Source organism: Tauraco erythrolophus, chromosome 24 (genome assembly GCF_009769465.1).
Source record: "Tauraco erythrolophus isolate bTauEry1 chromosome 24, bTauEry1.pri, whole genome shotgun sequence".
Taxonomy (NCBI): Eukaryota; Metazoa; Chordata; class Aves; order Musophagiformes; family Musophagidae; genus Tauraco; species Tauraco erythrolophus.
Window position 1 is genome coordinate 3,925,727 of NC_141488.1, and position 13,344 is coordinate 3,939,070.

Here is a 13,344-nt window from a genome sequence, read left to right on the forward strand (position 1 = left end):
AGAGTGTGGGATTTTATTTCTCATGGATGGCTACAGGAAAAGCCTTGATTAATTACCCTTGTTTAGTGTAACACAAGATGAAAGACAAGGACTCCGTGTAGTAAGGTAAACTCTGCTTTTATCTTTGTGTGCTAAAGGCAAGAAATCCAAGGCAGATGATATCACAGCTCACTGGGATTATGTAATTCTTGAAAACTGCATCGAAATCCGCGATGGAAATTACGAAGCGTTCTGTCTTTCAGCGTGCAACGTTTACCAGCAATTACAAAAACGACTCGTCCTTGCTGTGTTACTTGATGAAGATGTGATGATTCAATCCAGATTACTGTAAATTGCAGGGACCCTCAGATTACCGTTTGGGTTACAGAGAAGGAAAAATGTTTAGCCAGCTGCAGAGCTGGAAGGACGTGGGCATTGCTCCTGTTGAAGCGGTGATTTCCAAAGCTGCAAGGCTGCGGGGTGCCCTGTTGCCATTAACAGGTGTTTAATTAAAAGCTTGACAGTAAACATCAGGGGTGGCCTGTGAGGAATTCTGACCGGCTTCCAGTGGGGTGAGGAGTTGGAAACCATTTCTTTAGCAAGTGAGGGGCTGTGCCAGCGCAGCCCCGTGTTTGGGTTTGAGGGGTCTGGTGGGAGCCGGCAATGATGTTTTCCACGTGTGGTTGGCTAGAGAAAATTCCTGTTGCTTGGACCAGTTTCAGGAGACAGGTTGATATCCCACATACTGAGAAGTACCAAACAGCCGTAGGGATTTCTCCGAGTCCCTTTTGAGGAACAGAGATGTTCGACTGATCTGTGCGTTCTCGGGTTCTCATTACTGGCTCGCTAAGCCCCAGCTTCTGCTCAACAAGATCCGAGAGGAATTTTTACCTTCCAGCCTTGCTATCTCCCAGTGCGTCGTGTAAAGCGTACTGGATACACCAGTTTCTGGATTTAACTTGGGATTTGCTTAGACATGAAATTAATTCAGTGGCAGGAAAGGGTATGAATTTTAAATGCAATGGCTACATTTAGAAATGGATAGAGCCGGTTCGGAAAATGTCACTCTGACAAAGCTCGCTTTGCCTTTTTGCCCGATTCAAGCATTTCTTTAGAAGATACCTCCTTTTTTTTTTTTTTTTTTTCCCCTAAAGTTAGTACACTTTCCTTCTCTAGCAGTTATTCCCAGTCAAAATGGGTTTGCCAAGCGCAGTCAGTTTTGCAAGAAGGGTTTTGGGGGTCCAGGTTGGTGCGGTTGGAACACACTCCGTTTTTCTCAGATTATATCCTGCTGCAGAATTTCCAACGTCAAGGCAATGGGAGATAACGCTGTTAAGGATGTAGGCTGAGCTGTGTGTGGACAGGGTTCCTCTCATCCCCTTAGCGCACAGGACCCCTGAGGAGCCACAGGCACAGCATCCCACCTGGATCACTAATTCCTACTTGCTTTTCCTTACTGTGAGTTTTTCAGAGCGCTTCCCTGCGGGTTGTCTGCTCTCACCTGTCCGTGGGTGGGAATTGCAGCCTCTTCCAGTGTTTGCACTACGGAAGAGACCGCTGTGAGGCTCCCAGCCATGCCGGGAGGTTTCAGCACGGCTTCGGGGACTTTGTGGTCGAGCACCGCAGACATGCAGCAGGATCTCCTCTGCTCCTCTCTGGATCTCCATCCATTTTCTCGTGATGGCATGATGTCTACTAAGCATCGGCTGGTTTTTGGTATTGCTCTTTAGGGATTCTCCCGGTTTAGCATTTAGAATCATAGAATCATAGAATCATAGAATGGTTAGGGCTGGAAGGGACCTTCGAAGGTCATCTAGTCCAACCCCCCTGCAAGGAACAGGGATATCTCCAACTAGATCAGGTTGCTCAGGGCCTTGTCCAACCTGGCCTTGAACGTCTCCAGGGATGGAGCATCCACCACCTCTCTGGGCAACCTGTTCCAGTGTTCTACCACTCTCATAGTAAAAAATTTTTTCCTAATATCCAACCTGAACCTACCTCCCTCTATTTTAAAACCATTACCCCTTGTCCTATCATAACTGGCCCTCCTGAACAGCCTCTCCCCATCTTTCCTGTAGGCCCCCTTGAGGTACTGGAAGACCGCTATAAGGTCACCCCGGAGCCTCCTCTTCTCCAGGCTGAACAGCCCCAACTCTATCAGCCTGTCCTCATAGGAAAGGTGCTCCAGCCCTCTTATCATCTTCGTGGCCCTCCTCTGGACCCTCTCCAACTGGTCCATGTCCTTCTTATGTTGGGGGCTCCAGAACTGGACGCAGTACTCCAAGTGAGGTCTCACAAGGGCAGAGTAGAGGGGGAGAATCACCTCCCTCGACCTGCTGGCCACACTCCTCTTGATGCAGCCCAGGACGCGGTTGGCCTTCTGGGCCGCAAGAGCACATTGCCGGCTCATATTGAGCTTCTCGTCCACCAGTACTCCCAAGTCCTTCTCCTCAGGGCTGCTCTCGATCCAATCACCACCCAGTCTGTATTTATGCCTGGGATTGCCACGACCCAGATGTAGGACCTTGCATTTGGCCTGGTTAAACTTCATGAGGTTGGTACGGGCCCACCTCTCCAGCCTGTCAAGGTCCCTCTGGATGGCATCCCTCCCTTCCAGCGTGTCAACGGCACCACACAGCTTGGTGTCATCGGCGAACTTGCTGAGGGTGCACTCCATGCCACTGTCCACGTCACCGACAAAGATGTTGAAGAGGGTCGGGCCCAACACGGACCCCTGAGGGACGCCACTCGTGACCGGTCTCCACTTGGACATTGAGCCGTTGACCACTACTCTCTGAGTGCGGCCATTGAGCCAATTCCTTATCCACCGAGTGGTCCATCCATCAAACCCATGACTCTCTAATTTAGAGAGAAGAATGTCGTGCGGGACAGTGTCAAAAGCTTTGCACAAGTCCAGGTAGATGACATCCATTGGTCGACCCTTGTCCACCGATGCTGTCACCCCATCGTAAAAGGCCACCAAGTTGGTCAGGCACGATCTGCCTTTGGTGAAGCCATGTTGGCTGTCACCCACCACCTCCTTGCTCTCCATGTGCCTTAGCATGGTTCCCAGGAGAATCTGCTCCATGACCTTGCCAGGCACAGAGGTGAGGCTGACCGGTCTGTAGTTGCCCGGGTCCTCCTTGTTCCCCTTTTTAAAAATGGGGGTTATGTTCCCTCTCTTCCAGTCATCGGGGACCTCGCCAGACCGCCACGACTTCTCGAATACAATGGCCAGTGGCTTGGCAACTTCATCCGCCAGTTCCTTCAGGACCCGCGGATGGATCTCATCAGGTCCCATGGACTTGTGCACCTTCAAGTTCCTCAGATGTTCTCGAACCTGGTCTTCAAGTACAGTGGGCGGTGGTTCATCCTCACAGTCCCTGCTAGTTCTTTCCACAGCTTGGGTGGTAAGACAAGAGGCTTTACCATTGAAGACTGAGGCAAAAAATTCATTAAGTACCTCAGCCTTCTCTATGTCCCGGGTAACTAGAGCACCAGTATCCTTCCGGAGGGGGCCTACATTCTCTTTGGACTTCCTTTTGTCCCCTACATACCTATAGAAGCATTTCTTGTTGCTTTTTATATCCCTTGCCAAATTCAATTCCTTCAGGGCTTTAGCCTTCCTCACTTGATCCCTGGTCACTCTTACAGCTTCTCTGTATTCCTCCCAGGCTATCTGTCTCCGCTTCCACCCTCTGTAGGCTAACCTCTTCATTTTCAGTTGGTCCAGGAGCTCCTTGCTCATCCACGCCGGCCTCCTGGTCTTTTTGCCCGACTTGTTCTTCATCGGGATGCACCTCTGCTGAGCTTGGAGAAGGTGCTCCTTGAATGTGGACCAACTTTCCTGGGCCCCTTGTCCCTCCAGGGCCACCTCCCACGGCACTTTGCCCATCAGGTGCTTCAAGAGGCCGAAGTCCGCCTTCTTGAAGTCTAGGGTACAGAGCTTGCTGAATGGTTTCCTTGCTGCCCCATGGATCTTGAACTCCACTGTGTCGTGGTCACTGCAGCCAAGGCTGTCCTTAAGTTTCACCTCACCCACCAGTCCCTCCCTGTTGGTGAGCACAAGGTCGAGCATGGCACCCCTCCTTGTCGGCTCCTCTATCATCTGCAGGAGGAAGTTGTCATCCACGCATTCCAGGAACCTCCTGGACTGCCTGTGCCCTGCTGTATTGTCTCTCCAACAGATGTCAGGGTGGTTGAAGTCCCCCATGAGGACCAGGGCTTGTGACCGCGAGACTGCTCCTATCTGGCTATAAAGCGCCTCATCTGCTCTGTCCTCCTGGCCAGGTGGCCTGTAACAGACCCCTACCGTAACATCCCCTATCCGTCTCCGTCCTCTAATCTTGACCCATAAGCTCTCTGTCAGCTCCTCCTCCGACCCCAGGCGAAGCTATTTGGAAGATTCTCTTCTCAAACACTTGATGTTTACCAAGGTTGTCTGAAATCTTGGGGTGAGATGGTTTTGCTGCACTGAGCTCCCAGCTTCTCTCCTGCCCTAGAATTTGACAGGGAGGTTTCCAGGCTCGCCGTGCCAAGGAGAAGCCGGGCTGCCCAGGGAATGCCTCGTGACTTGGCAGAGCCGCTGCAAGATCCATGGAGGAGGTGGAGGACGGGACCACCCGCTTGTGACCTGTCCCTGCCAGCTTCGACAAGGGCTGTTTTTAGAAGAGCTTGGTCACACGAGGTTTGGCGCTCATTTCCAAGCTTACTTCTGCTTTAAATGGATGCCAGGTGTATTTTGTTGGTAATCTGACATGCTTGTGGTGGAGTTACTGTCTTAAAAAGGCAATTCCTTAGCATTGAGAGTTTTTTCATCAGTGAATTTTGCTCAGAACAGATTAAAAACTGTTCTCCCTCATCCTTTTTGCAGGGCTCGGGGCAGGAACCAAGCTTGATGTTTCAGATCCAGCTTTTCAACCTCATCTCTCGCTGTGGCTTCAGCATCAGCACCTGCAGAACTCTCAGCTGTCCTTTCCAACCAGTTGGCAGACGCTCCCATTTGAATCCTTTCCACTCATCACGGATCACGAGCCAGGAACCTGACAGAGGTATTGTTTTGCCGGATGGACTTTTATTTCCAAGAAACTTTCCTTCTGTTCCCCCGGGGTGGGGTGTTCACCCCCCACACCTTCCAAAAGGGAGGAAGGAGTGAGGAAAAACATCTCCGCTTTTCGGAAGAGCCGCCCCAGACACGCACCTTGAGGGAGGAGGGGAGAGACTGTGTCATCCAGAGGTCCGTTCGGGTGGGGTGCGGGAGCGAATCGTGGTGTTGGGAATGGGGGTGGGAATTTGGGAATTGCCCCGCTGCTGTCGGGGGAGGGGACACCATGAAGGTGCCCTTTATTCGGGTGTAGGAGGAGCGACATGGCGGGACGGGCTGCGGGCGCCGGGAACTACAACTCCCAGAAGGCGCTGCGGGAGGCGCGGCCCCAACAGCCAATCAGCGCCCGCGCTTCCGCCCCTATAAAAGGCCACCGCGGGCCGCCTCCCGCCTCTCCCTGCGATGGCGGCTGTGGGTGCTTAGGGCGGGAGCGGTGCGAGGGAAATCCGCCGCCATCCGCGCTCCCCTGCGGCTCTCCCGCCGCTCAGCCCCGCCACACCGACGCCCCGCGAGCTTCGCGTCCGGGCGGCGGCGCATCGGGGCGCTCCGATGGGCCGTGAAGGGGCAGCGCGGCCGCGGCGCGGCCTTGCTCCCTCGCTCCCTCCCTGCCAGGCCGGGCCCGGTGCGCGGGGAAGATGCCGGAGCCGCCGCTGGGTGAGCGAGTGACCTCCGCGGCGGGCCGAGGGAACAGACTGCCCCGGGAGAGGCGGCTGATGGGCGGAAGAGCCCCGGAGGCCGCGCCGGCCCTGTCGAAGCTGCGTCTGTCTGGGCGGTGTGGCAGATGCAGTCAAAAAGGAGCCGAGAGCGAAGGGTTTTTCCTCGACGGTCGCCGCGCAGTTTGAGCCTCCGTAACTGTCCGGCAACATTTCGGGAAAATACATGTCCCTGGGGGGGGCTGCCGGGACGAGGGCGGGGATCCGGGCATCGCTGGGGGTGGAGGTGGTGTCGCTGGAAGAAAGCAGCTACCCCGAATATCTGCTTTAGGGTCCGAGTTGGTGCGCGAGGAGGTGGTGGGAATCGTGGCTTTTCTGGTGCTTTAAGATATTTTTTCTGCTTTAATCTGTCTGAAGCTCATGGCTATATGCTCTTCCCCAGCAGCACCCTGGCATGGAAGGTGATCTGAGGGCCCAGGATGGCTGGTGATGGCCTTGGCTCTGCAGCGCTGGGCAGGTAAGATGTGTGATTCAGGCTCCGGAGTCTCCCCTTGTGCTGGGAATTCGCTTGCCTTCCCATCCTCCCTCGGCTGGAGCAGCAAGCAGCAGCGTTTTGTGGCCCTCTGCTAGCAGGTACTGCCACTGTGGTCCTTGTTCCCGATGCTGTGGATCATCTGCAGGGCTCCTGCTTGGGGTCAGGCCCTATGGACAAGGATTTCTCACTAGCAGGGCCTGTTACGAGTATCTCTCCCGTCATCAGGAACTGCAGAATCCCCTTATTTCTTGCTCTGTTGAGATCATGTGTGGGTGGGATAAGGGGACGTTCTTTCTCCAGCATCACTTAGCCTGGCTCATGGCAGAACTGGGACTCAGATCTGACCCAGAACGAGCAGATGGCTCCCCTTTCGCTCCACCTGCCGCTCCGAACCTGCCACAGGCTTCGCCAGGCGAGCTCGGCGGCGACTGTGCATGTTTATCCAAGAGCTGTGGCTCCACGCAGTAGCTGCAGGTCTCCAACAACATGCCAGAGCAACGGGAAGGTCTTTGACTGCTGGGCCCCGTTTGCCTGTGGCTGTCACTCGCCCCTCCTATATGTTTTCAGGAATTGAGGTGTTTTTTCTTCCAAGGCGCTGGTGGTTTCTGGGTGGGGTGTGTCGGCAGCGCTTACTCCCGAGTCTGCAGCCTGTTGCTGACACTGGGGGACGTTGCCGTGTCTTCCAGGGTTGCGTGGTGTCTGGAGCTCGCTGGGCCGATGGCCTCCCTGCCTGGTCAGACCCGAGGTGAGAGCACACACCCTTGTCAGAGCGCTGGAGCACCGCCCTCCAGATCCCTTTCCCATCAGATCTGAGTACCGATCTCATGGTCGAAAAAGGAGGAAAAATAAAATTCAAACTGGTCTCGGCCTCTTTGCTGGTGCAGTCCTGCTCTGAGAGGGGCCGGTTGGAAGACAAGTCTCTTGTGTTGGCCTTGCTTCTTCGGGAAGGCTGGATGGGAGTGAAACTCTCTGGCCAAGAGAAGGGATAAACGTTGGGCATGGAGAACAGAGGGGTCGTGAAGATTTGCAGGCTGGTGTTTGCTTGGGCGGGATGTGATGTGTTATTCCTGGAGTACAGCAGCCCATCGGCTTCAGATACTTACCCTGCGGCTCTTGGTGGTTTTTTTTCAGGAATTACTTGCTTAGTGGAAAAAGCTGAACGCTTATCAGCCCCTGTGCCCGGTGAAGGGGTCCGGTGTGCTTTCCTTGGGGCCCAGCTCGTGGGGAAGCTGTGACATGGAGCCACGTGAGCGTCCTCTGTGGATAACTGCTGGGCGTTGGTGTCCTCGTGAGCGGGATCTCACCAGTCCTAGAGGACAAAGGACAGGTCAAGCTGGAAGTGGCCAGTGCTTAATCTGGGATTTCCAGGTGGGAATGCTTGACTTCATTAGTGAGGTTTTTAACTGGGCAGTGTGGTGTCTGCAGGGCAGAGTGGTGGTGAGATCAGTTGCACCACACCAACCCTCTGAGCACAGACTGGTCCGTGATGACCCCTTTCTTTGGAGACTGGTGGATGAATCCTGCGGATATGGGGCTGAGGCCAGGTGTGAACCATCAAACCACTGCCCGGTGCGGGAAGAGGGCTCGGCGGGGAATTCCTTAATGTGGGTGAAATCCGAAGCTGTGCCAAGTCAAACTGCTCTTTGTTCAGGCTGGATTGTTTTTTATCTCCTCTTCAGGTCGGAGTATGGAGCAGAGACAGGCATTTCCTGAGGGTGTCGGTGCTTCAGTGCAAGACTTTGGTCTTTTCCAGCCCTCTCCTCTGGAAGTGGGAGTTCTGCACAGCCAGATCCTGGCTCCTTCCTGAGCCGTGAGCTCCCCGAGGTGGGAACACCCGCTCCGCAGGGAGAGGGAACTTGTTTGGCTCCAGGTGCTGCTCCAGCTCCCATTTCAACACAGTCCCTTCCATGAAGTTTTCTCAGGAGAAGAGCTTGGGGGCGGGTCTGGATATAAAACGTTTTGAGGGTGAATAAACGCAATCGCTTGAAACTCTTTGCTGTGTCCCTGTGCTGGAGTTTGGGGTGTGCTGGTCTGGGGGGTCTGTGACACCCTTACTGGGGAGCCCCGTGTCCTGAGGGGGAGACTTGACTCGGGAAATACAAGCAACAACTGCCTGAGGTTACTGGTCCTGCAGGGTGAGGTTCTGCTGGTTCTGTGGCTGTGCTGGTCGCCTGCATCTCCAGGTGCTGGGGTGTGACTGGGATTTGCTTTTTTGCCCTGGAAGTGAGTGTGCCTGACCATTTCTTTGTTCAGCATGTTAGTGCTCCTCATCAACGGAGCCCTTTGCGCTCCGGAGCCGTGTTGACCAGGAGCCTTTGCCATCCCTCCAGCCCCCGGAGCTGATGCTGCGCTCACTGCTGGAGCTTCTTCCTGGCCAGTGGGGTCCTGGGTGCAGCAGAACCGCGTGGGAAGTCTCGGAGGTGCACGGAATGGTGCCTGCCCAGGCAAAGGCAGCATCTCCAGTGTGCCCAGCGGTGCTGTGCTGGGGCTGTGGTGACTCGAGTCACCCCTTTTCTCATGATGGGGAACAAACTGGGGGTGAAAACAGCCCCGCAGCTTCCCGGTGGGGGGGTCTGTTATTCCCTGTCTCTGCCCAGGCGTGAGGAGGGGGAGGGCTGGGCGATGGCAGAGTCCTCGCCACGGCTGCGGGTGACCCGGGCTGTTTGCAGAGGGCACCTTTGTCTGGGGGGTGCAGAGTCGCTGCCTCTGATCCTTTTTCTCTTCTCCCCGTGGAGGCTCGAGAGCCCTTTTTCCACAGAGCTCCCAGCTCTCCCAGGATTTTGGCTTCCTCGGAGGCACCGGCCCCTCCTGGGCAGCGTGTTCGCACACCCGCAGCCTGGCTGTCCCCGCGGTTGTCACCAAAACTGTGCAGCGGGACAGAGCTGGTGGGTGATGACGCCAAACAGAATGTCCCAGGGACAGGAGGACGAGGACGGAGCCGGTGGCTTCTCCCTCCTCCCCGGGATGGTTTGTTTGTCTGCCCAGGTGACCGTGAGGCCAGAGCTGTCCCTGTCCCCAGGGAAGGTGCTATGGGGTGGGGACAAGGGTGGAGACCTGGCCGCAGCCCCGGCCCCGCCAGCGCGGCAAAGCTCAGCCCGGTCGGGATCCGCCATCCGACCGGCCGGTGAATCGCCTCGCTGGGCACAGCCGCCAGCATGGGGACGGTGACGGAGCCCCTCCAGGACCCCAACCCTGGGGACCACTACCAGTTCCGTGTCATCGTGCTGGGGGACGCGGCGGTGGGCAAGTCGTCGCTGCTGCGCTGCTTCGCGGAGGGTCCGGGCGGAGGGGGCACGGGGGCCGCCACCCCCTGCCCCACCGTCGGCGTGGAGTTCTACAGCCGCACCGTCCCACTGCCGCCCGCCGGCAAGGCCAAGCTGCAGCTCTGGGACACGGCTGGCCAGGAGAGGTTCAGGTGAGGTGGGGACAGGGAGGGGGACACAGCCCCCATGCAGGACTCCAGCACCCAGCTGACCCATCCCCTCACCCCGGGGTGGGTGGAAAGTCCCTGTGCAGGGATGGGCAGCGATGGGTCGCTGGGACGGTGACGTTTTCACGGCTGTTGCAACCTTGTGCTGAGCTTGCAGCGAAGCTGGGGCTGGTTTTGGGAGGGAGGGGGGTGGCCAAGGGAGCAGGGCTGGGTGCTGGTGGGCTGGGGGTGGGCAATTTCCTTCCTGATTGCATCAGGCTGGAGCCAGGAGCTCCTGGGCATGTGAACGAGGCTCAAACGGGGCGCTACGGGCTGGGCTGGTGCCATGGCTGGAGCAGGGGGTCCACGCTGCCCACATCCCTGGTAGCCTTTTGGGGACCCCAGGGGTGTCTGGGGGTGCCCCATATATGCCCAGCGCTCAGCCCCATCAGCACCCATCCCCAGGTGCTGCCCCATTCCCACCGGATCCCAAGCTGTGGGGGAGCAGAGGGACCCCTGAGTCCCTGCAAAACCCCACAGGGCTCCTCTGGAGCCCGCCCAGTCAAGGGGGGGGGATGCTGAACAGAAAACTGGGGTGCAAATGGTCCAGGCAGGTCTCCCCATCCTGCTCTCAAAGCCCCAGCTGGGACCCAAAAATCCCCAGAGCCCTGTCCTGGGGAAGTGGGTGCTGGTGTGTGCTGGGGTGATCCTTAAACCACCCCCCCCGCGGTGTGCCCCCAGGTCCATCACCAGGTCCTTCTACCGGAGTGCGGCTGGGGTGCTGCTGGTGTTCGACCTCACCAACCGGGCATCCTTCGAGCACGTGGCCGAGTGGCACCGCGAAGCCAGCGGGGACCGACCCACCGCCTTCGTCCTGGTGGGGCACAAGTGCGACCTGGTGGCCGAGCGCACCGTGTCAGCGGAGGAGGCTGGGCACCTCGCCGCCACCCTGGGCATGGCCTTCGTGGAGACCTCGGCCCGCAGCAACCTCAACGTGGAGCTGGCCTTCCAGACGCTGGCGAGGAGCATCCAACGGGCACTGGGGCTCGAGGGTCTCGCCCCTCACCAGGGTTGTGGTGGCGTCAGGCTCATCCCCAGCCAGAGCCGCTGCCACCAGCCCCCGGCACGGCGGGAGCCCCAGGAACGCTGCCAGTGCTGATGGGGATGGGGGGACATGGGACCCTCCACCCATGGGGGGGGCCCTCTGTTCTCGGGCGATGCACAAGGCTGCGTGCTGGGCTCGGGTTTATTTCAAGCCTTAATTTTTGGGGGGGGTTCTGAGAAAATAGTCCCTTGCAAGAGTGGTTTTAATAAATTGAGGCTTTTCTGCACTAAATTAAGGCTGTGCTGAGCGTCAGACCCCTGGCTGGGACACGCAGCCATGCTTGACCCATGACATGGGAGATGCTCTGCTTTGGGGAAGCGGGGGGGTCACTGGTGGGGGTAACAACCCCCCACCATGTCTGCACGTGGCCTTGGCACTTGGCAGGTCTCCTGTCCCTGAGCCACCCCCTGGGAAAACAGGACCAAGCACACTCCCCGAGTGCTTCCAGCTGGATGGAGCCAAGATAAAGGGAGCAAAGGGGCTCCCAAGGGGCCACCCAGCACCCATGGCGGGGCGGGAACGCCTCCTGGGTGGAGGAGCGGAGGCGCCCGGCGCTACCTGCCCGTACACGCACCCGACGCAGGGGCGGCGGGTCCCGGCAGACGGCGGAGGCGCCGATGGAGCCGCGGTGGCAGTACCAGTTCCGGGTGATCATGCTGGGGGACTCGACGGTGGGGAAGTCCTCGCTGCTGCGGCGCTACACCGAGGGCGTCTTCCTGGATGCCGTCAACCAGACAGTGGGGGTGGATTTCTACGTCCAGTTCGTGGAGCTGGAACCGGGGCTGCGGGTGAAGCTGCAGTTCTGGGATACGGCCGGGCAGGAGCGGTTCAGGTGGGTCCAGCTCCAGCCACAGTGTGGGGAGGGGCGATGGAGCTTGGGAGGTCCGGGAGTGAGGTATCCCTCTGGATTTGGGGGTGCTGGTGGGATGTTGTGATCCCAGCCCCAGGGAAGTCCTAGATACAGCCATGTGCCCACCAGTCCCCTTGCTGGGGGAGCTCCGTGGGTGAGGAACCACAATGCCCAGCACCAGGCAGGCTGCAGGGACCCAGACAAGCCAAAGCCAACGGTGTCCCCAGGGAAAGGAGCCCTTGGGGTTGCCTTGTAAGCCCCCTGGCTCCAGCTCCAAAGGGGATACGGGACCCCTAAGCACCCCTCTGCCCCACCAGCTGCAGAGGGCTGGGGAAGTAGCTGGCATCCCCCTGGGAGCCGGGCAAAGCGGCTTCACCAGCTCAGCTGCCAGAAGCCTTCACACCGCACAGCCGGGCTGCTGGGGATGGCAGAGCTCAAGGGGACGTGGCTGCAGGGGACAGCAGAGCTCCAGCACCGTGGCTCCAGGGAACAGGAGCGCTTTGGGGCTGTGGCTGCAGGGGATGGCAGAGCTTTGGTGTCAGAGAATGGACAGAGCCACCCCAACCACTTGTTGATACCACAAAAGGGCCGATTCTCCTCCTTCTCCCCATGGTTTGAGAGCAACGAGGCGGTTGCAGGGGATGGGACACGGCTGGGGAGAGCACAGGGAGCCCGGAGGGGCTGCTCACCCCATTTCTCCCTGCACCCCAGGTCCGTGACTCGCTCCTACTACCGCAACTCGGCGGGGGGGATGCTGCTCTTCGACCTCACCAACCGCGCGTCCTTCGAGAGCATCCGGCAGTGGCACCGGGAGGTGACGGACACGGTGCAGCCGTTCCGCATGGTTTTCTTGCTGGTGGGGCACAAGAGTGACCTGGCAGGGCAGCGGCGGGTGGGCAGGAAGGAGGCCGAGAAGCTGGCGGCCTCGCTGGGGGTGCAGTACGTCGAGACGTCAGCCAAGGACGCCAGCAACGTGGTCCAGGCTTTCCAGATGTTGACGTTGGCCATCTACCAGGCGCTGCAAACGGGGCGGCTGGCTCCCACCGAGGCTTGGGACGGGGTGAAGAGCAGCGTCCCGCTGCCGGCACCGCTCAAGGTTCGGGCACCGGAGAGGGAAGAGAAGCGGAAGAGATGCTCGTGCTAGAGCTGGGGACACTGGCAGCCTGTCCCGGCGAGGGACACGCTCGGCTCTGCCCGCCGCGGTGCGCAGGAGGTGAGGCAGCGCTCGAGCGGCCGGGGTGCAGGCGGAGCAGCGGGCGACTGCGAGGGCACATTAAACACCCCCTGCTCACCTCTCTGCCTGCCCGTGTTTTCCTGGGGAAGGGGAAGCGGCCAGCGCCGAGGCTGCCCGTGGGAAGGGTGAAGTCCCCAGGCAGGATGGGGCATGGCTCTGCGGAGAGGTGGGTGCCACCCCCGACCTCCTGTTCTCTCTCCAAACCCCTTTCTACAAGGCTGTGCCCATCCCCCGAGAGGAAGCACAGCTCCTCCCGGCACCCGCAGTGCCATGCCGGATCAGGATCAGCATCGATCTGAAACCCTTTGTAGCACCTGCCCCGTTTGCTCAGGGCTGGCTCCTCCGTGCTCGGGAGAGCAAAGCTGTCTGGTTTGAACAGCAGCTCCTCCCAGTTACACCGAGCTGGAGCAGCCGGAAAACAGCTCCGCATCCCCCCAGGAGCAGCTGCGGTGCAGGAACAGCTTCCCTCCACCCC

General features: G+C 58.5%; 2 protein-coding genes, 1 long non-coding RNA gene and 3 other non-coding genes across 7 annotated transcripts; all 6 read left to right on the forward strand.

Annotated features, from left to right (window-relative positions):
* Nucleotides 1-5,697: 5,697 nt before the first annotated feature.
* LOC147527090 (uncharacterized) lies at nucleotides 5,698-7,026 on the forward strand. Of its 2 annotated transcripts, none has more exons than XR_015222833.1 (3): nucleotides 5,698-5,737; nucleotides 6,182-6,253; nucleotides 6,958-7,026. It is a non-coding gene; the product is annotated as an uncharacterized LOC147527090 (long non-coding RNA). The 2 variants fall into 2 exon arrangements; XR_015222834.1 differs by having other exon boundaries at nucleotides 5,709-5,737; nucleotides 6,179-6,253.
* Nucleotides 5,822-5,966, forward strand: LOC147527091 (small nucleolar RNA SNORA16B/SNORA16A family). The gene has a single exon (XR_015222868.1). It is a non-coding gene; the product is annotated as a small nucleolar RNA SNORA16B/SNORA16A family (small nucleolar RNA).
* LOC147527092 (small nucleolar RNA SNORA44) lies at nucleotides 6,702-6,832 on the forward strand. The gene has a single exon (XR_015222856.1). It is a non-coding gene; the product is annotated as a small nucleolar RNA SNORA44 (small nucleolar RNA).
* A 720-nt stretch (nucleotides 7,027-7,746) lies between the features above and the next one.
* Nucleotides 7,747-7,817, forward strand: LOC147527093 (small nucleolar RNA SNORD99). The gene has a single exon (XR_015222860.1). It is a non-coding gene; the product is annotated as a small nucleolar RNA SNORD99 (small nucleolar RNA).
* Nucleotides 7,818-9,426: 1,609 nt separating this feature from the next.
* On the forward strand, nucleotides 9,427-10,839 carry LOC147527094 (ras-related protein Rab-42-like). The gene is made up of 2 exons (XM_086626178.1): nucleotides 9,427-9,686; nucleotides 10,422-10,839. Exons 1-2 carry the CDS (start codon nucleotides 9,427-9,429, stop codon nucleotides 10,837-10,839), a joined length of 678 nt encoding a protein of 225 aa, XP_086482304.1.
* A 563-nt stretch (nucleotides 10,840-11,402) lies between these two features.
* Nucleotides 11,403-12,779, forward strand: LOC147527095 (ras-related protein Rab-39A-like). Its single transcript, XM_086626177.1, has 2 exons — nucleotides 11,403-11,617; nucleotides 12,347-12,779. Exons 1-2 carry the CDS (start codon nucleotides 11,403-11,405, stop codon nucleotides 12,777-12,779), a joined length of 648 nt encoding a protein of 215 aa, XP_086482303.1.
* Nucleotides 12,780-13,344: the final 565 nt, after the last annotated feature.

What these genes read in the sequence shown, in the direction of transcription:
- LOC147527094 (XM_086626178.1), top strand. Translation starts at nt 9,427, where the DNA reads ATGGGGACGGTGACGGAGCCCCTCCAGGACCCCAACCCTGGGGACCAC. An exon ending in GCTGGCCAGGAGAGGTTCAG is followed by an intron (nt 9,687 to 10,421) that starts GTGAGGTGGGGA and finishes GTGTGCCCCCAG; the next exon opens with GTCCATCACCAGGTCCTTCT.
- LOC147527095 (XM_086626177.1), top strand. Translation starts at nt 11,403, where the DNA reads ATGGAGCCGCGGTGGCAGTACCAGTTCCGGGTGATCATGCTGGGGGAC. An exon ending in GCCGGGCAGGAGCGGTTCAG is followed by an intron (nt 11,618 to 12,346) that starts GTGGGTCCAGCT and finishes CCTGCACCCCAG; the next exon opens with GTCCGTGACTCGCTCCTACT.